The following is a 23,039-nucleotide window of genomic DNA, read 5'->3' as shown; positions in this document are numbered from 1 at the left end:
AAGCCAAACAAAAAACAAGTGTGGGATTGTACTTTTTTTTTTTTTTTTCAATTTCACCGCACTTGGAATATTTTTTCCCGTTTTCTAGTACACGACATGGTAAAACCAATGATTAGTGATGAGTGAGTGTACTCGTTGCTCTGGTGACCTCCGAGTATTTGTGACTGCTCTGAGATTTAGTTTTCATCGCGGCAGCTGAATGGGTCACATCTATTAGCCTGCTTGATTACATGTGGGGATTCCCTAGCAACCAGGCAACCCCCACATGTACTTAGGCTGGGTAGTAGCTGAGATGAAAACTAAATCTCTGAGCAGTCACGAATACTCTGAGGTCACCCGAGCAACGAGTACGCTCGCTCATCACTACCAATGATGTCATTCAGGGTATGTGCACACGTCAGGATTTCTTGCAGAAATTTCCTGACAAAAACCGGACATTTCTGCCAGAAATCCGCATGCGTTTTTTAATGCATTTTTTATGCACTTTTTTGCGTGTTCTTTGTGCGTTTTTTGCGTTTTTTCCCCAATGCATTAAATAGCGGGAAAAACGCGAAAAATCTGCAAAATTAATGAACATTCTGCTTTTTTTTACTGTGATGCGTTTTTTTGCGGAAAAAGAAAACGCATCATGTGACCAAAAATTGCAGAATGCATTCTAAATGATAGGATGCATATGTAAGCGTTTTTATCGCGAAAAAACGCGAAAAAAAAAAAAACGAAACGTGTGCACATATCCTCAAAAGTACAACTCGTAACGCAAAAAATGAGCCCTCACATGGCCATTTTGACCAAAAATAAAAAAAAGTTATGGCTCTGGGAAGAAGGGGAGTGAGAAACGAAAACACAAAACCAAAAAAAAAAAACTCCGTGGGTGAAGAGGTTAAAATTGTCGAAATAATTTTTCATTTTTTTTAAATTTACAAAATGGTTTTTTTTTTTTTGAAGGGCCTGTTCAGGTTTGAAGTGATTTTGGGGGTCCTATATATTGGAAAACTTCCAAAAGTGATACCATTTTAAAAACAGCACCCCTCACATATTGAAAACTGCTGTCAGGTAGTATATTAACCCTCCAGGTGCTGTTCAGGAAAACAAACTGACATAACAGGAATGAAAGTGTATTTTTTTACCACCTAAATGTCGCTGACTTCTGAGCAGGCCACTGTATCTGTCAGACTCTAAGGCCGCTATTTGGTCGTGAATTGCCATGGCAAACATCAGGACCACAAAATCATGATCTCAGGGTGCCGATGGGGATAAAGAGGAAGCCCCCACACTGTAACCATTTACATGATGTAGACACTATTGACAGCAGCATCTAAGGGGTTAAACAGATTTGGTCTGTGCCAACACTGGTCATGGCTGATGCAGCAAGTTGTCAGCTATAGTGTACAGCCGACAGCTGCCGGATTGTCACCTGTATGGGGAGGCTATTCGCTTATATCTCAGGTCAGTAAAAAGACGTATTAGCAGCCATTAAGGGGTTAAGCGTGACTCAAGAACAGCCTGTGTTTAACCCCTTAGTGACAGAGCCAATTTGGTACTTAATGACCGAGCCAATTTTTGCAATTCTGACCACTGTCACTTTATGAGGTTATAACTCTGGAACGCTTCAACGGATCCCGCTGATTCTGAGAATGTTTTTTCGTGACATATTGTACTTCATGTTAGTGGTAACATTTCTTCGATATTACTTGCGATTATTTATGAAAAAAACGGAAATATGGCGAAAATTTTTAAAATTTTGCAATTTTCAAACTTTGTATTTTTATGCCCTTAAATCAGAGAGATATGTCACGAAAAATAGTTAATAAATAACATTTCCCACATGTCTACTTTACATCAGCACAATGTTGGAAACAAAATTTTTTTTTTGTTAGGGAGTTATAAGGGTTAAAAGTTGACCAGCAATTTCTCATTTTTACAACACCATTTTTTTTTAGGGACCACATCACATTTGAAGTCATTTTGAGGGGTCTATATGATAAAAAATAATGAAGTGTGACACCATTCTAAAAACTACACCCCTCAAGGTTCTCAAAACCACATTCAAGAAGTTTATTAACCCTTTACGTGCTTCACAGGAACTGAAACAATGTGGAAGGAAAAAATGAACATTTAACTTTTTTTTGCAAACATCTTAATTCAGAACCATTTTTTTTATTTTCACAAGTGTAAAAACAGAAATGTAACCATAAATTTTGTTATGCAATTTCTCCTGAATACGCCAATACCCCATATGTGGGGGTAAACCACTGTTAGGGCGCACCGCAGAACTTAGAAGTGAAGGAGCGCCGTTTGACTTTTTCAATGCAGAATTGGCTGGAATTGAGATTGGACGCCATGTCGCGTTTGGAGAGCCCCTGATGTGCCTAAACAGTGGAAACCCCCCACAAGTGACACCATTTTGGAAACTAGACCCCTTAAGGAACTTATCTAGATGTGTGGCGAGCACTTTGAACCCCCATGTGCTTCACAGAAGTTTATAACGTAGAGCCGTGAAAAAAAAAATTGCATTTTTTCTACAAAAATGATCTTTTTGCCCACAAATTTTTATTTTCACAAGGGTAACAGGAGAAATCAGACCACTAAAGTTGTTGTGCAATTTCTCCTGAGTACGTCGATACCCAATATGTGGGGGTAAACCACTGTTTGGGCGCACCGCAGAGCTTGGAAGAGAAAGAGTGCCGTTTTACTTTTTCAATGTAGAATTGGCTGGAATTGAGATCGGACGCCATGTCGCATTTGGAGAGCCCCTGATGTGCCTAAACAGTAGAAATCCCCCACAAGTGACCCCATTTTGGAAACTAGACCCCCCCATGGAACTTATCTAGATGTGTGGTGAGAACCTTGAATGCCCAAGTGCTTCACAGAAGTTTATAATGCAGAGCCGTGAAAATAAAAAATATTTTTTTTTCCACAAAAAAGATTTTTTAGCCCCCAAGTTTTTATTTTCACAAGGGTAACAAGAGAAATTGGACCCCAAAAGTTGTTGTCCAATTTGTCCTGAGTATGCTGGTACCCCATATGTGGGGGTAAACCACTGTTTGGGCACACGGCAGAGCTCGGAAGGAGCGCCGTTTTGGAATGCAGACTTTGATAGAATGGTCTGCGGGTATTATGTTGCGTTTGCAGAGCCCCTGATGTACCTAACCAGTAGAAACCCTCCACAAGTGACCCCATTTTGGAAACTAGACCCCCCAAGGAACTTATCTAGATGTGTGGTGAGAACTTTGAATGCCCAAGTGCTTCACAGAAGTTTAGAATGCAGAGTCGTGAAAATAAAAAATATTTTTTTTTTCCACAAAAAAGATATTGTAGCCCCCAAGTTTTTATTTTCACAAGGGTAACAAGAGAAATTGGACCCCAGAAGTTGTTGTCCAATTTATCCCGAGTACGCTGATGCCCCATATGTGGGGGTAACCCACTGTTTGGGCGCACGGCAGAGCTCAGAAGGGAGGGAGCACCATTTGACTTTTTGAGCGCAAAATTGGCGGTCGTGTTTGGAGACCCCCTGATGTACCTAAACAGTGGAAACCCCCCAATTCTAGCTCCAACCCTAACCCCAACACACCCCTAACCCTAATCCCAACCTGATCCATAATCCTAATCACTAACCCTAACCATAATCACAACCCTTACCCCAAAACAACCCTAATGTCAACCCTAACCATAACCCTAATCAAAACCCTAAATCCAACACACCCCTAATCCTAATCTCAACCCTAACCTCAAACCTAACCCTAATCCCAATACACCCCTAATCCCAAACCTAACCCTAATCCCAAGCGTAACCCTAATGCCAACCCTAACCCTAATACCAACCCTAATCCAAACCCTAACCCTAATCCCAGCTCTAACACTAACTTTAGCCCCAACCCTAGCCCTAGCCCTAAGGCTACTTTCACACTTGCGTCGTTTGGCATTCCGTCGCAATCCGTCTTTTGGACAAGAAACGGATCCTGCAAATGTGCCCGCAGGATGCGTTTTTTGCCCATAGACCTGTATTGCCGACGGATCGTGACGGATGGCCACACGTCGCGTCCGTCGTGCACTGGATCAGTTGTGTTTTGGCGGAGCGTCGGCACAAAAAAAGTTCAATGAAACTTTTTTTTGTACGTCGCATCCGCCATTTCTGACCGCGCATGCGTGGTCGTAACTCCGCCCCCTCCTCCCCAGGACATAGATTGGGCAGCGGATGCGTTGAAAAACTACAGCTGCTGCCCACGTTGTGCACAATTTTCACAACGTGCGTCGGTATGTCGGGCCGACGCATTGCGACGGCCCCGTACCGACGTAAGTGTGAAAGAAGCCTAACCCTAAATTTAGCCCCAACCCTAACCCTAAATTTAGCCCCAACCCTAACCCTAAATTTAGCCCCAACCCTAACCCTAAATTTAGCCCCAACCCTAGCCCTAACCCTAGCCCTAACCCTACCCCTAACCCTACCCCTAACCCTACCCCTACCCCTAATTTTAGCCCCAACTGCTGTTCTGCCGGCCGGCAGATGGAGACAGATGGCGGGCGCACTGGGCATGCGTCCGCCATGTTCTTCTGCCGGCGGCCAGGAGGAGCAGCAAGAGGATCCAGGGACCTAGGTGAGTATGCTAGGGTCCCCGAATCCCCCTATTTCTCTGTCCTCTGATGTGCGATCACATCAGAGGACAGAGAATTACACTTTACTTTTTTTTTTTTTGCGGTCGCCGGTAAACAGTTAATTACCGGCGATCGCAAAACAGGGGTCGGTAATACCGACCCCAATCATGCTCTTTGGGGTCTCGGCTACCCCCGGCAGCCGAGACCCCAAAGATTCTCCCGGTGCCGGCCGGCGGGCGCACTGCGCATGCGCCCGCCATTTTGAAGATGGCGGCGCCCACCGGGAGACACGAGGAGCATCGGGGGAGCTAGGTGAGTATTGGGGGGCCACCTGGGACCCCTTTTCTCTGTCCTCCGATGTGCGATCACATCGGAGGACAGAGAAATTAAAAAGAGATCACTTTTTTTTTTTTTTTTTTTTGCGATCGCCGGTAAACAGTTAATTACCGGCGATCGCAAAACAGGGGTCGGTAATACCGACCCCAATCATGCTCTTTGGGGTCTCGGCTACCCCCGGCAGCCGAGACCCCAAAGATTCTCCCGGTGCCGGCCGGCGGGCGCACTGCGCATGCGCCCGCCATTTTGAAGATGGCGGCGCCCACCAGGAGACACGAGGAGCATCGGGGGAGCTAGGTGAGTATTGGGGGGCCACCTGGGACCCCTTTTCTCTGTCCTCCGATGTGCGATCACATCGGAGGACAGAGAAATTAAAAAGAGATCACTTTTTTTTTTTTTTTGCGATCGCCGGTAAACGGTTAATTCCCGGCGATCGCAAATGCGGGGTGGGTTAAAAACCCCCCGAATCATGTTCTCTGGGGGTCTCTGCTACCCTCGGCAGCCGAGACCCCGGAGAAAATCGGCCTCTGGGGGGCGCTATGGACTTTTTCCACAGCGCCGTTAATTAACGGCGCTGTGGTTTAAGTACCCTTAGCGGCCGCCGTTAAAAGGCGTATCGGCGGTCGCTAAGGGGTTAAAGTGGTTCACTGAGCAATGTAGTAAAATAAATAACACACATTTAACTAGTAAACATTTTTCTAAATATCTTTTACATAGCCAAAAGGTGTTCTTTATCTCCTGAACTCTCTCAGGATTTCATAGATGGCAACTGCCATCAATCACAACCAGTTCTACGTTTCAGAGGACACACAGTAGGGTGGGCTGCATGAAGAACATCTCGAGACAGAGGTCATGTCAGAGCAGCTTCCAGTGAAGCATCATGGCGCATTCCTCTCAGCCTACCTGACAGGACACTGAGTGGAGTGGACAACCATCTCAGTCATCCTGACCACTTTACTGTGTCTTTGTCGTGCTTGATACAGCCCGTCCTATGTGTCTTGTGAAATCTGCTATGGGTGCACGCTAGTTCTGCATGTCTTGCTGCTGTTGGACAGTCGCACACATGCAGGGCTTGTCTGTTTGTCAGGCAGTCCTTGCAAGTGTTGTTTCTGCTGAACAGCCACGGGACAAGCAGCCGCGGGTACAATTTTTGAGCATGCTCAAGTCTCTCAGCGCCCGAGCATGCTCAGATAACACCTTATTGCTCATCATTACTGCACACCGATGTATGGCAGTTCCTGTATATGAAATCTTGACAGTGCACTAGATAAAATACACGGTACCTTTTTTTTTTTTTTACAAAAGTGTTCAATATTTAAATGTGTTATTTATTTAATTAATACATTGTTTTGGGAACCCCTTTAAGTACAAAGATTACAACGTGTTACCAAACAGAAGTTTAAAATATACATGTAAAACAATTATCTCTTTAATGTTAGAAAAAAAAGTGCACAAAGTGATTTAGTATATAATAAAATTTGTAACGTAAAAACAAGAAATCTATTCAGTACATGACCATATGACCGTAATGAACTAAAAAATAATATAACGTGATTCCTTTTGAAATATGAAGAGCATGAAAAGCAATTAAACGTTTATTTATTTTTCTATTTCTCTATCGCCTCTCATTGGGGGACACAGGAACCATGGGGTGTATGCTGCTGCCACTAGGAGGCTGACACTATGCACAAAACAAGTTAGCTCCTCCTCTGCAGTGTACACCGCACCGGCATTATGCACTTCAGTTTAGCTTAGTGTCAGTAGGAGGTGGACACGGGTCTTTCATTAGACCCTTATCTACCTCAATGTGCGTCGTTTCCTTACAGGGTTTTCCGGAGGGATGCAGGATGAACAGTCGCACCTGTAATCCCACACTATAGACTATGAGTACGGCGTGTACTGCCACCCTGTATCTTCATAGATCCGACAGCAGGACCATGATCCTAGCACACAAGCGTGCTTAGAAGTTCGGTCATTGAACTCCGGTCTGAGTCCTCTTCTCGTTCCATCTCGCCCCATGGTCCTTCTCTGCGGTCGGCTTCCTCCCGGTCCTCCTCCCCTGAATCAGGTGAGGCGTTCTCTGATGCGCCCTCGGAGGATATTTTGGAGCTGGATTCTAGCCAAATCGCTACCATGAGGGATATGATTCAGAATCTCATTGGAGCGATAAATCAGACCTGTGGCATCAAAGATACCTCTATAGAACCTGCAGATCATACAATTTCGTTTAAACGGGCTAAACTACCTTCCAAGTTCTTCGCTCCTGAATTCGAGGAGATCATGACCAGAGAAAGAGAGAATCCGACCAGACGTTTTCAGAAGGGAAAGCGTCTTGGCGTTTTATATCCCTTTTCTCCAGAACTTACCGCCAATTGGACTGATTCTCCTTCGGTGGATCCTCCAGTTTCCAGGCTGTTTACAAACACAGTCCTTCCACTGTCCGGCGGAGCATCTCTGAAGGATTCTAACGATAGTGTCATAGAATCCTTTGCGAAGTCAGCCTTTGAAGCGGCTGCAGCTACTTTATGCCCGGCCTTTGCTTCCACTTGGGTTTCGAAATCCATATCCAAATGGGCCAAACAACTCCGTTGGGGCATCCTGGACGGGGCTCTACCCGGACAGCTGGCGGAGCTTGCTAACCAGATTTTTCACGCGGGTGAATACCTGGTTTCCGCCTCCCTGGATGCCACGTCTTGTGCGGCTCAGGCGTCCAGCAACACTGTTGCCATCCGCCAGACCGTTTGGCTCAAGGCCTGGCAGGCGGATTTGTCTTCTAAAAAGTCCCTTACCAGCCTGCCCTTTCAAGGTTCACGTCTCTTTGGTTCTAAACTGGACCAAATCATTAAGGACGCTACCGGGGGCACAAGTTCTCTTCTTCCCCAGTCTAAACCTCGTCGCCCTCCTCCTAGACGGCAATTTCGGTCCTTTCGTCGTTTCGCTGCGTCAAACTCCTTTTCCCAGCAGCAGCAGAGGTTACAGGCATGTCAAGAGAAGAAAATGGTATCCTTTAGACCCACTCCTTCCTGGCGTTCCCGCTACTCCCAGGGTAGATCTTCCAGATCCAGGACTGGAAGATCCACCTCGGCATCACTCGCGGCAAGACCCCAGCCCACTTCCCAGGCTGGGCGGCCGTCTCATCTTCTTCAGGGACGTGTGGATCTCCTCAGTAGAGGACGCATGGGTCAGGGAAGTTGTATCCTCGGGATACAAAATAGAGTTTGTTTCACGACCCCGGGATCGTTACTTCGAATCCCGACCTCCAAGAGACCCCGCTCTAGTTCCGGGTTTTCTCACAGCCATCGCTTCTCTCCTCAAATCCGGAGTAATCGTTTTCGTCCCAGAAAAAGAACTGTTCACAGGTTTCTATTCCAATCTTTTCGTGGTACCGAAAAAAGACGGCAAGGTTCGTCCCATTCTGGATCTCAAATTGCTGAACAAGAGGGTTCGCCTGAGACACCTCAGGATGGAATCCCTTCGTTCGGTAATTGCTTCCATGGATGCTCATGAATTTCTGTGTTCCATAGATATTCAGGACGCCTACCTCCATGTCCCGATATTCCCGGGACATCACCGATTCCTGCGCTTTGCGGTGCTCCAGGACCATTTACAGTTCGTTGCCCTGCCGTTTAGTCTTGCAACCGCTCCCAGGGTTTTCACAAAGATCATGGCGGCGCTGATAGCCATCTTGAGGGTATGCTCTTCGACAATCGTCAGACCAAAGTCTTCCTTCCCGAAGACAAGAGATCCATCCTTCGTTGGGACGTACGCTTGCTCCAGGGTCCTCAATTTCCCTCCTTCTGATCGGCCATGAAGGTTCTGGGGAGGATGGTAACAACATTGGAAGAGATTCCCCTCGCCCAATTTCACTCGCGACCTCTTCAGCAAGCCATCCTATCTCAGTGGGACAGGTCTGTCTTCTCCCTGGATCGTCCGATCCGACTCTCTCCCTGGGTCAAACGGTCTCTCAACTGATGACTGACGTCACCTCTCATCTCCCAGGGCAGGTCCTTCCTTCCAGTTCACTGGCAAGTGGTGACGCCAGCCCTGCTTGGCTGGGGTGCGGAGTTTCGCCACCTGACTGTTCAGGGTCGTTGGTCGGCGCAGGAGTCAACTCTGCCGATAAATGTTCTCGAGACTCGGGCTATCTTTCTGTCCCTTCGTCACTGGGAAAAGATTCTCAGGGGTCTACCAATCCGAGTCCAGATGGACAATGCCACGGCTGTGGCTTATGTCAACCATCAAGGGGGCCTCGGAGCTCCTTGGCCCTTGCCGAGGTATCCAAGATTCTCCTCTGGGCAGAGGCAACGGTTCTGGTGATATCCGCGGTACATATCCCCGGCGTGGACAATTGAGCCGCCGACTTCCTCAGCCGCGAGGGTCTCGCGGCAGGGAAATGGTCCTTGCATCCAGAGGTCTTCCATCAGATTTGTCTTCGATGGGGGACTCCGGACGTGGACCTCACGGTGTCCCGAATGAACAGGAAGGGTCCTCGGTTCGTCTCCAGGTCTCGCGATCCTCTTGCAGTGGGCGTCGACGCTCTGGTCATTCCTTGGTCGCTGTTCGTGCTGCCCTATTTGTTCCCACCCCTTCCCTTGCTTCCCAAGCTTTTGAAAAAGATCAAAGCGGAAGGGGTGCCGGTCATTCTGATCGCCCCGGATTGGCCCAGGAGAGCTTGGTTTGCGGAGATCGTCAACCTTCTCGCGGACATCCCTGGCAGCCTTCCAAACAGGTCCGATCTGCTGTCTCAGGGTCCTATCTGCCACCCGAATTCTCGGTCGCTCAGTTTAACGGCGTGGCTGTTGAGACCGCAGTTCTAAGAGCGTCCGGCCTTTCGGACTGGGTGATTCACACCATGATCCAGGCTCGGAAGCCTTCGTCTTCCAGGATCTACTATCGTACCTGGAAGGCTTAGTTCCGTTAGTGTGAGTTCAACCGCGTTTCACTTATGTCCTTTTCCCTGCCTTCCATCTTGGCCTTCCTTCAGGCAGGACTGGATTTGGGTCTTGCTCTTAGTTCCCTAAAGGGCCAGGTTTCTGCGCTCTCTGTCCTTTTCCAGAAGATGTTGTCTTCTCGGCCACAGGTTAAGACCTTTCTTCAAGGAGTAGCCCATGCTGTTCCTCCTTACAGGGCCCCTGTGGATTCATGGAATTTAAATCTGGTGCTGGCCGTTTTGAGGGGTTCCTCCTTTGAGCCTCTCAGGGAGGTTTCCCTGTCCGTTCTATCTTGGAAGGTGGCCTTTCTTGCGGCCATCACTTCTATCCGCCGCGTTTCCGAGTTGGCGGCCCTGTCTTGCCGACCTCCTTTCTTGTTTATCCACCAGGACAAGGTGGTTCTCAGGCCTCTACCTTCCTTCCTAAGGTGGTTTCCACCTTCCACCTCAACAAGGACATTGTTCTACCTTCCTTTTGTCCAGCTCCGACTCATCCTCTGGAGCGATCGTTGAACAAGCTGGACCTCGTCAGGGCAGTGAGGATCTACCTGGCTAGAACGGCCGCTTTCCGGAAGACGGATTCTCTTTTTGTCATTCCTGATGGCACGCGTAGAGGCCTGCTGGCTTCCAAGGCGACTATTGCTCGCTGGATCAGAATGGCAATTTTGGAGGCTTACCGGGTCAAGAACAGAGTGCTCACTCTACCCAGGCAGTCGGCGCTTCCTGGGCGGTACCCCACAGGGCTTCCGCCCTACAGCTTTGCAAAGCGGCAACCTGGTCTTCCATCCACACGTTCACCAAAGTTACAAGGTCCATATCTACGCTTCGGCGGACGCCAGCCTAGGCAGAAGGATCTTGCAGGTGGCAGTGGTGAGTCCTCTGACCTGATGGAAGTCTGTTTTTCCGCCCCAGGGACTGCTTTGGGACGTCCCATGGTTCCTGTGTCCCCCAATGAGTGGCGATAGAGAAAACAGGATTTTTGGTTGCTTACCGTAAAATCGGAGCCTTCATTGGGGGACACAGCACCCTCCCAATGTTTCTCAATTTTTGTTGTTCTATGACTGTTCTCACGTTTACAGTTCTCATGTTTACGATTATGCTTCAACCTTGTTGTTTTTCTCCTACTGCTTTCTCACTAACTGAAGTGCATAATGCCAGTCGGTGGGGTGTACACTGCAGAGGAGGAGCTAACTTTTTATGCATAGTGTCAGCTTCCTAGTGGCAGCAGCATACAGCCATGGTTCCTGTGTCCCCCAATTGAGGCTCCGAGAAACAGATTTTAAGGTAAGCAATCAAAAATCCTATTATTTGTGTCTTAATATCTACAGTTTTAGATCACACAGTAATTTATATATGCCTAACAGTGTTGGGGGGGGGGGGAAGTAAAATTTCTCTGATATGCATGAAGGCGTCATCAGTGGAAAAAAGTTATGCCTTTTGAAATGCAAAGCAGCAACCCCACACCCCTAAAAAAAATAAAATAAAAACGAGCTTGTCGCTAAATCCCAAAATGCTGTGGGTATGTGGAGTATTGATAGGTCATTAAAGTGGCTGTTTAGTTTGATAATGATGGGATTGATTTCATTCATTCTGATTGTTTTAGCAGTTGCAACCATTACATCCTTACCGTGAATGGTTTATACATGGAAACCCTTCCGGTAAATGATTATTGATGATCTCATCTGATCTCTCGCTTTTGTTTCAGCCTGCAGTATCTGTAGGAAATGTTGGACAACTTGCCGTGGACCTGATCATTTCCTCTCTGAATATGCCAAAGGTTGGGTATTTTTATACGGACTGTCTTGTACCAATGGTTGGTAGTAATCCATATGCTACCAATGAAGATCATGCAAAGGAGCTGTGTATAAATGCAGAAGGTGAGAGCACGTTATGGACAAATACTGAAATGGCTCAAAAACTGTGCTTGTGTATAATATGTCTGTGTCGGAGTTGGTGCTTTAAATCTGCATCCTCTAAGGCAGGTTGGGCAATTCATTTTTCCTATGGGCTACTTGAGAAACTGAATGTTTTGGACACGGGCTGCAATTAATTCTGCTCAATATTATTGTTAAAGGGAACCTGTCACCAGGTTTGGCCAATATAATTTATGACCTCCGCCTTTCAGGGCTGATATTCAGCATTCTATAATGCTGCATATCTGCCCCCAACCCGACCTGTAAGAGAAGAAAAATAACTTACTACGCTCACCTGTGGGGCGGTCTGGTCTGAGGGGTGTCGCTCTTTTTGGACCGGCGCCTCCCATCTTCTTGCGATGCCGCTCTGTTTTTTGGTTCGTGTGAATGACGTGTCCCTGCATCATCTACACAGTCTCGTCGGCACAGCGCTCCTGTGCAGGCGTACTTCTCTGTCCTGTTGAGGGCAGAGCAAATTCCTGCAGTGCGCAGGCGCCGGGCCTCTCTGACCTTTCCTAGCGCCTGCGCACTGCAGTACTTTGCTCTGGCCTCATCAGGACAATTAAGTACGTCTGCGCAGGAGCGTGGTGCCGAGCAGACTGTGGATGATTCAGGGACGCGTCATCAACATGAACCAAGAAGGAGGACCGCGATCGTAAGAAGATGGGAGGCGCTGGAACAAGAAAAGCGACACCCCTCAGACCGGACCGCCCCGTTGGTGAGTATAATAAAAGTTATTTTTCTTCTCTTCCAGGTCGGGTTGGGGGCAGATATACAGCATTATAGAATTCTGTATATCAGCCCTGATAGGCGGTGGCCACATCTCATATCGGCCTAACTTGGTGACAGGTTCCCTTTAACATATTAATTATAATCATTTTATATTATTATTGTTTATCATTTAATATTGAGCAGAATTGTGCATTTATACCATATGAGCCCACTCACAACCCCTTCTGTATAACCTCTAAGCCCCCACACAGCCTCCCTATGTGAAGATTCAGCATGTCACTTCTTTTAACCACTTCAGGGTTTCTGAACCCTAGAGCCGATAAAAGAAGTGACAGAAGATGGAATTAAGCATTTAATAGCCTCTGTGTCTGTACTTTTACACATTCTGGCTGATAACCGGTTCATGCAGCTTTACATGAACACCCAATCCTTACACTATGGCTGGTCTGAACAGCAAAAGCAATTGTTACCATCCACCTCTCATGTCTCCCCTTTTTCCTCCTAGATTGTAAGCTTGCGAGCAGGGCCCTCATTCCTCCTGGTATCTGTTTTGGTCTTTAGTGTTATGCTGTAATGTCTATTGTCTGTACAAATCCCCTCTATAATGTAAAGCGCTGTGGAATATGTTGGCGCTATATAAATAAAAATTATTATTATTATTATGGAACATGCGTTCAGCAATGTCATTTTGTTCATTTTAGGGAGGCATGTTTAAGGTGGATTCTGTGTGCACATAGCCCTAAGGTTGAAATCTGTGGGAGTTTTTATATAATGTACAAGTGTTTAGTTCCCCACAGTGATCTGAAGAAATAAGTCTGACAGGTTTTGTAGGGTAAACTGTAAATTATATTAAAAAAGATATGTAGTGTCAAATGTTGGCTAAAAAAAATTACTGTTTCACCTGCAAAATGCCTGGCCTCACACAGCTAGGTCAATGAAAAAATTAATAAATTGTATATTCTGAAATGTGGAGACTCAAAAAAGCCTGCGTTATTGAAGGGTTAAACAGGTCCCCTTTCTCCTATGCTGTGGTCACACAGTGGGGCACAGGAGACCTGACGGATATTCATTAGGACTGTTTTGTAGTCAATGCTGTACATGATCCTGACATTTTTACATGTTTTCCACAATCTACTAGTATATAGTGCATAACTTATCATCCATAATATAATTTCCATTCTGGAAAAAAGATGAAAGTATACCCTATAATTTACAGTAGGGGGTCTTCACATTTTATATACTATAGAACTAGGGTGTCTGCGGCAGTACAAAGAAGATATGAGCCAAGAAATGTATTACACTAGATATTGTACTTTTATTATATGTTGTCACATTTTACTTATCTACTATTCTCTACAGTCTATGCATCATCTGACAAGAAGCTTGCTGTGCTGCAGATCAGGTCTCCATTAATAAAGGTAGAGGTGATATTAGTCGCATGTTGATGCGGGATGGATCACTATTCCTTCTTGTGACTCACTTCTTTCTCTCTGAAGAATAAATCTAGAGCGTTCTGCCAAGCTTTAACCTGCTGGATTAAGCAGTGTGCGTTTTCCAGAGTCGTTCTCCTTTCCAGCAGCCATGCGTACCAGCGAGATGACAGCCAACTTTTGGGGTATGTTTCAAGGTTACTTTCCATATTCACCCTCAGCAATCTGGATGATAATCTGATATTGTATTATGCAGGTCTCCTTTCCGTTACTTAGTCACGCCAACATTGCAGACGTTGGTGGCAGACACGATGAAGGCATTGGAGTGGAAGGAAATGGAAAAGCTGTCTTTATATCCAGGCATAAATGACGAAGAGAAAAAGATCTCCATCCCTGGAGGAGGCTTTACAAAACGGTTGTTCGAAGACTGGTACGTGTCCTTTGTGTTCTGTGTCCCTCTGCCATTAATTACTTTTATTATGAAATCTGTTTTCTAAACACACAATCCCTAATATATTAAACGGCTATAAAAGATAGTGTTCTAAATGTATGATAATCCAGATGTCTCCACAAGTCTAAGTGCCAAACAAACGGGAAAGAAAAGATGCATAAAACATATTCACAACTAATCATCAATATCTCAGTTTATCACAAAATCTATGAGCGCACAGGACATATTATGTTGTGTCCAAATATTACCGAGCCCCCCGGGTTAAGTCAATATACAGAATATCAACCCGGTTGTGTCATTGTCTTCAAAAACTCAAAATGTCTGCTCCCACAATCTCAACCCTCAATGTGTATTTTGCCGTGAGCTTTTTCAAGGGTGCAGAGTTTATGAAGACTTGTGACTATTTTCTAGGAACATCAATGGTAAGGAAAACCTTTACGTTTAATATAATGTCTGAGCAGTATTTGGGGCACGTTGAGTTGCCAGCTATGCAAATAAGTAGGGGTGACTAACATTTGGAGTCTTGATGACCATGACACATGGAAAGATGCCTATTCCATCCCCTAAACCGTGTTTATTTTCCTGGATAGATTCCAGCTGATGCTCAGAAATTCTATACTGATAAAAAATAACTTTGGGGGAGGAATAGGCAGTTAGTTTTTGGGAAGAAGCAGAACTTTCTTACTTGTTTTTAAAAGGTTACTTTGAAGGTGTTTTTCATTCTGGAGAACCTTTCTCTGTGGTCAATAAGGATTAACCACTTTATATAAAGTGAATAGCTGCTGCAAAGAGGTGGTCTCACTCTGACTCCAAGCTAACCATATATAACATAGTGGTCCATTAATTGGTATTCACACCATGTTATATTTAATGGGAACCTGTCACCCCCCCTGGAGTTTTTAACTAAAAGAGCCACCTTGTGCAGCACTAATGCTGCATTCTGTGAAGTTGGCTCTTCTTTTTGTGCTTCCTCCCAACACAGCAATATTAATTTTTATAATTTTCGTGCCATACCTTTAGTCTGTCAAGGGGGCACGTCTTTTCCCCCAGACACAACCGCCTCCCAGCCATCAGTTAGCCCCTCCGTGCGCCGCCTCCTCTGTCTTCAGTAACGTACCCGGCAACTGCGCTGTGCTTTTCTTTTTCGGCCATGCGCCATTTGCGCTGCCCTTCGACTCACATCACCTGATGGAATTTATCTTGCGCCTGCGTGTGCCCGAGATCCCGCCCCGCAACGTGTTATAATTTATTCACACTGGGGGCGGGTTTGCGGGCCTCGGGTACACGCAGGAGCGAGATGAATTCCATCAGGTGATGTGAGTCGAAGGGCAGCGCAAACGGCGCATACCTGAAAAAGAAAAGCACAGCGCAGTTGTCGGGTATGTTACTGAAAACAGATGAGGTGGCGCACGGAGGGGCTGAGTGATGGCTGGGAGGCGGTTGTGTCCGGGGGGGAAAAGACGTGAACCCTGGACAGACTAAAGGTATGGCGCGCAAATTATAAAAATTAATATTGCTGTGTTGGATGGGAGCACAAATAGAAGAGCCACCTTCACAGAATGCAGCATTAGTGCTGCACAAGGTGGCTCTTTTAGTTAAAAAACGCCAGAGGCGGGTGACAGGCTCCCTTTAATTTCTAATTCAAACTTAATGGTTGTGACTTTTTACATTCAACCATCATTATGCTTCTTTACCCACAGCTGTTCTGAGGGCATACACATGGCTGCTGTTCTCAAGTTCTGCTCTGAAGGTGACAACGTGCCTGACGCTTTTGCTCTTCTGGATCATGTTAACAGATGGCTTAATCTGCTTGATTTTCCGGTAAGTATCCGTCATTAACAATGTTGTTCAGCCGGGATACTGGACATCATGGAAAAACTGCTGGAATATCTGTATCAAAGTCAATTGGCTTTTTATAAAAATGTGAGTTAGACTGTAAAATACCTTATTACTGCCCAAAGTTTTCGGCCACCTAAATGGTGAAGCATCTGGTGACAAGAACCCTTCTCAGGTCCTTGTAATTCCTGTACTGGAAAAACCAGTACTGGTGAGATCCATTGTCCGTGTGCCATCCATATATGACATATCTGTATATCTGTTTGCTGTCTGTGTGTCACATCCGTGTGGCATCCGTGTGCCGCCCGTGTGACAAGTACCGGTTCCTGGGAAAAGCATTATAGTTGGCTGTTCCCAGGCGCTGGGTGCTGATAACAGCTCTCATCATTGTCGCCTGGTCTTCCTGAGATCAGCGCTACTAGATCACAATAACGGGGGTTGTATTCAGCACCCGCTGTGTATAAAATGAATAATTAAAATAAAAAACAAGTGTGTCCTGGATTCACGGCTGAGCAGTCGCATCATGCCACTGCTCAGCCATGTTATTCAGACGTAGCAGAGCTAGACTTCTACATGGGACAAATGGATGGCGGTCGGTGAGGAATATGGCTTATTATTTTCATTTTTACAGCAGTAAATGGGAAAATGAGGGTGGGTGGATGTGTTTATTTCAATTGAATGACTTTATTCTTGCTATGTATTTTTTTTACAATGTGAATATGGGGTTAGTAATAGGGGCGTCTTACAGACGGCTGTCAATTACTAACTCCTGGGCTTCTTGTCAGCTGACAATACAAAGCTGACATTAACCCCAACCCTATTACTCCACTTGACACCGCATCGGGGCAAGTGGGAAGAGCGAGAGTAAATGCCAGATTTGGCACATCTTATGGATGCGGCTGAGGGCTGATGTTAGGAGCGGGGACAATATCCCTGGCTCGTTCACAGACTAATACGGTATTTCAACCCACAGCTGTCAGTTTAGCCTTTGCGGGTTAGAATTTATAGGTGGACCCTACGTCATTTTTTTTTCTGGGGTCCCCCGTAAACCAACCGGTAAAGGCTAAGTAAACAACTGTGAGCAGTTATTAGCAGTTATTAATAGCCTGGAAACCTTTTGGGATATTGTCTCTTTTCCTAGATTAGTAACATGAGCCCCCAGCCATGAGCTTTCCCTCAGCCAGTGCTCAAAATTATGCAAGAGCTCACACAAATTTTTTAAATTCTTTATTTTACATACCATGTGCACAGTGGGGTTGAGTACAACTCCCATCATTGTCGCCAGGTCGTGTGAATTTCAGGGAGACCAGGCGACAATAATGAGAGCTGTTTTCAGCACCAGGCGCCTGGGAACAGCGAGAACGATATGGCTTCCCCCAGGCGCCGGTACGTGTCACACTGATGTCACACGCGTACCATAAGTGTGCACACGTGCGGCATGCATTTTGGCTGTGGTGCGCGTAAAAAAACTGAGATGTCTGTGAGTTTTTCACACAGACCGTGACCTGAAATACAATGGCCGTGTGTCCATATTTGCGGTCCTTAACCCCTTAGCGACCGCCGATACGCCTTTTAACGGCGGCCGCTAAGGGTACTTAAACCACAGCGCCGTTAATTAACGGCACTGTGGAAAAAGTCAATAGCGCCCCCCACAGGCCGATTTTCTCCGGGGTCTCGGCTGCCGGGGGTAGCCGAGACCCCAGAGAACATGATTCTGGGGGTTTTTAACCCACCCCGCATTTGCGATCGCCGGTAATTAACAGTTTACCGGCGATCGCAAAAAAAAAAAAAAAAAGCGATCTCTTTTTAATTTCTCTGTCCTCCGATGTGATCGCACATCGGAGGACAGAGAAAAGGGGTCCCAGGTGGCCCCCCAATACTCACCTAGCTCCCCCGATGCTCCTCGTGTCTCCCGGTGGGCGCCGCCATGTTTAAAATGGCGGGCGCATGTGCAGTGCGCCCGCCAGCCGGCACCGGGAGAATCTTTGGGGTCTCGGCTGCCGGGGGTAGCCGAGACCCCAAAGAGCATGATAGGGGTCGGTTTTACCGACCCCTGTTTTGCGATCGCCGGTAATTAACTGTTTACCGGCGACCGCAAAAAAAAAAAAAAAAAAAGTAAAGTGTAATTCTCTGTCCTCTGATGTGATCGCACATCAGAGGACAGAGAAATAGGGGGATTCGGGGACCCTACAATACTCACCTGTGTCCTTGGATCCTCTTGCTGCTCCTCCTGGCCGCCGGCAGAAGAACATGGCGGACGCATGCCCAGTGCGCCCGCCATCTGTCTCCATCTGCCGGCCGGCAGGAGAACAGCAGTTGGGGCTAAAATTAGGGTTAGGGGTAGGGTTAGGGGTAGGGGGTTAGGGGTAGGGTTAGGTTAGGGGTAGGGTTAGGGGTAGGGTTAGGTTAGGGGTAGGGTTAGGTTAGGGGTAGGGTTAGGGTTAGGGCTAGGGTTGGGGCTAAATATAGGGTTTGGGTTGGGGCTAAATTTAGGGTTAGGCTTCTTTCACACTTACGTCGGTACGGGGCCGTCGCAATGCGTCGGCCCGACATACCGACGCACGTTGTGAAAATTGTGCACAACGTGGGCAGCAGCTGTAGTTTTTCAACGCATCCGCTGCCCAATCTATGTCCTGGGGAGGAGGGGGCGGAGTTACGGCCACGCATGCGCGGTCAGAAATGGCGGATGCGACGTACAAAAAAACGTTTCATTGAACGTTTTTTTGTGCCGACGCTCCGCCAAAACACAACTGATCCAGTGCACGACGGACGCGACGTGTGGCCATCCGTCACGATCCGTCGGCAATACAAGTCTATGGGCAAAAAATGCATCCTGCGGGCACATTTGCAGGATCCGTTTCTTGTCCAAAACGACGGATTGCGACGGAATGCCAAACGACGCAAGTGTGAAAGTAGCCTTAGGGCTAGGGTTAGGGTTGGGGCTAAAGTTAGGGCTAGGGTTGGGGCTAAAGTTAGGGTTAGGGTTTGGATTAGGGTTAGGGTTTGGGTTAGGGTTGGTATTAGGGTTAGGGTTGGCATTAGGGTTACGCTTGGGATTAGGGTTAGGTTTGGGATTAGGGTTAAGGTTAGGGTTGTGATTAGGGGTGTATTGGGATTAGGGTTAGGTTTGAGGTTAGGGTTGAGATTAGGATTAGGGGTGTGTTGGATTTAGGGTTATGGTTAGGATTGACATTAGGGTTGTTTTGGGGTAAGGGTTGTGATTATGGTTAGTGATTAGGATTATGGATCAGGTTGGGATTAGGGTTAGGGGTGTGTTGGGGTTAGGGTTGGTGCTAGAATTGGGGGGTTTCCACTGTTTAGGTACATCAGGGGGTCTCCAAACACGACAGCCAATTTTGCGCTCAAAAAGTCAAATGGTGCTCCCTCCCTTCTGAGCTCTGCCGTGCGCCCAAACAGTGGTTTACCCCCACATATGGCGCATCAGCGTACTCGGGATAAATTGGACAACAACTATTGCAGTCCAATTTCTCCTGTTACCCTTGTGAAAATAAAAACTTGGGGGCTACAATATCTTTTTTTGTGGAAAAAAAAAATATTTTTTATTTTCACGACTCTGCATTCTAAACTTCTGTGAAGCACTTGGGCATTCAAAGTTCTCACCACACATCTAGATAAGTTCCTTGGGGGGTCTAGTTTCCAAAATGGGGTCACTTGTGGAGGGTTTCTACTGGTTAGGTACATCAGGGGCTCTGCAAACGCAACATAATACCCGCAGACCATTCTATCAAAGTCTGCATTCCAAAACGGCGCTCCTTCCTTCCGAGCTCTGCCGTGCGCCCAAACAGTGGTTTACCCCCACATATGGGGTACCAGCATACTCAGGACAAATTGGACAACAACTTTTGGGGTCCAATTTCTCTTGTTACCCTTGTGAAAATAAAAACTTGGGGGCTACAATATCTTTTTTGTGGAAAAAAAAATATTTTTTATTTTCACGGCTCTGCATTATAAACTTCTGTGAAGCACATGGGGGTTCAAAGTGCTCGCCACACATCTAGATAAGTTCCTTAAGGGGTCTAGTTTCCAAAATGGTGTCACTTGTGGGGGGTTTCCACTGTTTAGGCACATCAGGGGCTCTCCAAACGCGACATGGTGTCCAATCTCAATTCCAGCCAATTCTACATTGAAAAAGTAAAACGGCACTCCTTCTCTTCCAAGCTCTGCGGTGCGCCCTAACAGTGGTTTACCCTCACATATTGGGTATCGGCGTACTCAGGAGAAATCGCACAACAACTTTTGTGGTCTAATTTCTCCTGTTACCCTTGTGAAAATAAGAATTTGTGGGCGAAAAGATCATTTTTGTGTAAACAAAAGCGATTTTTTATTTTCACGGCTCTACGTTATAAACTTCTGTGAAGCACTTGGGGGTTCAAAGTGCTCACCACACATCTAGATAAGTTCCTTAAGGGGTCTAGTTTCCAAAATGGTGTCACTTGTGGGGAGTTTCCACTGTTTAGGCACATCAGGGGCTCTCTAAACGTGACATGGCGTCCGATCTCAATTCCAGCCAATTCTGCATTGAAAAAGTCAAACGGCGCTCCTTCACTTCTAAGTTCTGCGGTGCGCCCTAACAGTGGTTTACCCCCACATATGGGGTATTGGCGTATTCAGGAGAAATTGCATAACAAAATTTATGGTTACATTTCTGTTTTTACACTTGTGAAAATAAAAAAAATGGTTCTGAATTAAGATGTTTGCAAAAAAAAGTTAAATGTTCATTTTTTCCTTCCACATTGTTTCAGTTCCTGTGAAGCACGTAAAGGGCTAATAAACTTCTTGAATGTGGTTTTGAGAACCTTGAGGGGTGTAGTTTTTAGAATGGTGTCACACTTCATTATTTTCTATCATATAGACCCCTCAAAATGACATCAAATGTGATGTGGTCCCTAAAAAAAAATGGTGTTGTAAAAATGAGAAATTGCTGGTCAACTTTTAACCCTTATAACTCCCTAACAAAAAAAAATTTTGTTTCCAAAATTGTGCTGATGTAAAGTAGACATTTGGGAAATGTTATTTATTAACTATTTTTTGTGACATATCTCTCTGATTTAAGGGCATAAAAATACAAAGTTTGAAAATTGCAAAATTTTAAAAATTTTCGCCATATTTCCGTTTTTTTCATAAATAATCGCAAGTAATATCGAAGAAATGTTACCACTAACATGAAGTACAATATGTCACGAAAAAACATTCTCAGAATCAGCGGGATCCGTTGAAGCGTTCCAGAGTTATAACCTCATAAAGTGACAGTGGTCAGAATTGCAAAAATTGGCCTGGTCATTAAGTACCAAATTGGCTCTGTCACTAAGGGGTTAAAAAAACGTTTGTGTGAAGGGGGCTTACTCCCCAGCAGTTTAGTCTTCTGAAAAAAGGCTGATTCCCTGTCCCTTATGGCAATAGTGAGCTACCCTCATGGGGCTGCCAAGCGCTGTGCTTGGCCTTTCTTGGCAGCCCCATTGAGAATGGACAGAGTAGCGGTTTGGTCATCTGACCCAGATCCAGCAGTGTGGATAGGTGATGAGCGAGTATACTCGTTGCTCGGGTGACCTCCGATTACTTTTTAGTGCTCGGAGATTGTTTTCATCCCGGCAGCTGAATGATTTACAGCTATTAGCCAGGCTGAGTACATGTTGGGGTTGCCTGGTTGCTAGGGAACCCCCACATGTAATCAAGCAGGCTAGTAGCTGTGAATCATTCAGCTGTCAGGCTGAAAACTAAATCTTCGAGCAATAAAAAATACTCGGAGACTACCCGGGTGTGCTCTGGAAAACCCGAGCAACGAGTACACTCGCTCATCACTAGTGATAACCTATTTTAACTGGGAAAACTCTTTTTTTTTTTTTAAGAAAGTTTTTAGCACATTAATTATTAAAGTATTTTAAAGGGGTGGTCCAATACTACTCACTCAAGCGACACTTGTACTGTCTGTGACCTAAGCTCATTGCCTGTTTCAGGATGATGTTGGCACAACTCGCTGGAAGGTGCCCAGCTCCTGGAGATTACTGTTTGGCGGCGGTCTTCCATCTGCACTTTTCTGACCACAGTGCTGATTACGGTGGAATGAAGAAGCACTTTTACGTTGATCCCAGTTTATTAGAAGACCATCTCTGCATGAATCATTGTTTTATATCCTGTATTCTATAAAGAATGAATGTTTTCTAAGCTCTTGTTGTTTTGGTTTATTAGTTCGTATTTTTACTCTTCTTACCTCCACTGAGCTGTTTAGTCCATGAATAGCAGAAAATGCACGACTGACTGATAAACCAGAAGAAAACTCAGCTACGTATTGCGATCTGTCTGATAAGTCCACCCAGCTTTAACTCCTTTTCACTGCAGTTAATATTTATGTTTGCAATTTTATTTTATTTTTTTCCACCCATTTTCTAAACTTGTTTTTTTTTTTATTCCTCAGTGGATATAGCCATATGATGCCTTGGTTTTCGCAGGACCAGTTGTAGTTCTGAATGACACCCTTTTTTTTCCCATAGGTTGGAAGATGTTGAAATAATTCCAAATGATTGCGAAGAAACAAAAATTCCTCCGTTGTTTTTTGGGTTTTATCTTTACGGTGTTCCATGTGTGGTAAAAATGACCTGGCAATGTGACGTTCCATGTCAGTACAATTGGTGAAGAAAAAAAAACTTGCCAACATTTTTTGAGACCCTTATTTATTTATTTATTTATTTATTTTCAGTCAATTGAGCTGTGTGAGGGGTTGTTTTTTTTTGTTTGTATTTTGCACAGCATGCAACAATTTTATTGATATTTTGGTGTGCATACAATGTTTTGAACACTTT

General features: G+C 45.7%; 1 protein-coding gene across 2 annotated transcripts in view; it reads left to right on the top strand.

Annotated features, from left to right (window-relative positions):
• PSMG2 (proteasome assembly chaperone 2) overlaps positions 1-22,404 on the top strand; it is a 35,566-nt gene extending 13,162 nt beyond the window's left edge. Inside the window, exons 1-7 of one of the 2 annotated variants that reach the window (XM_069731013.1) lie at positions 11,005-11,143; positions 11,565-11,736; positions 13,864-13,922; positions 14,001-14,119; positions 14,191-14,364; positions 16,086-16,206; positions 22,197-22,404. In XM_069731013.1, the coding sequence (XP_069587114.1) occupies positions 11,057-11,143; positions 11,565-11,736; positions 13,864-13,922; positions 14,001-14,119; positions 14,191-14,364; positions 16,086-16,206; positions 22,197-22,280 (816 nt within the window). In that variant the 5' untranslated portion in view covers positions 11,005-11,056 and the 3' untranslated portion in view covers positions 22,281-22,404. Of the gene's footprint in view, positions 1-11,004; positions 11,144-11,564; positions 11,737-13,863; positions 13,923-14,000; positions 14,120-14,190; positions 14,365-16,085; positions 16,207-22,196 lie in introns of those variants that run through there. The other variant, XM_069731014.1, reaches the window with a different exon arrangement.
• Positions 22,405-23,039: the final 635 nt, after the last annotated feature.

Source organism: Ranitomeya imitator, chromosome 6 (assembly GCF_032444005.1).
Source record: "Ranitomeya imitator isolate aRanImi1 chromosome 6, aRanImi1.pri, whole genome shotgun sequence".
Lineage (NCBI taxonomy): Eukaryota > Metazoa > Chordata > Amphibia > Anura > Dendrobatidae > Ranitomeya > Ranitomeya imitator.
The sequence above is the reverse complement of the archived record's forward strand: the minus strand, read 5'-3'. Positions and strand labels throughout refer to the sequence as shown.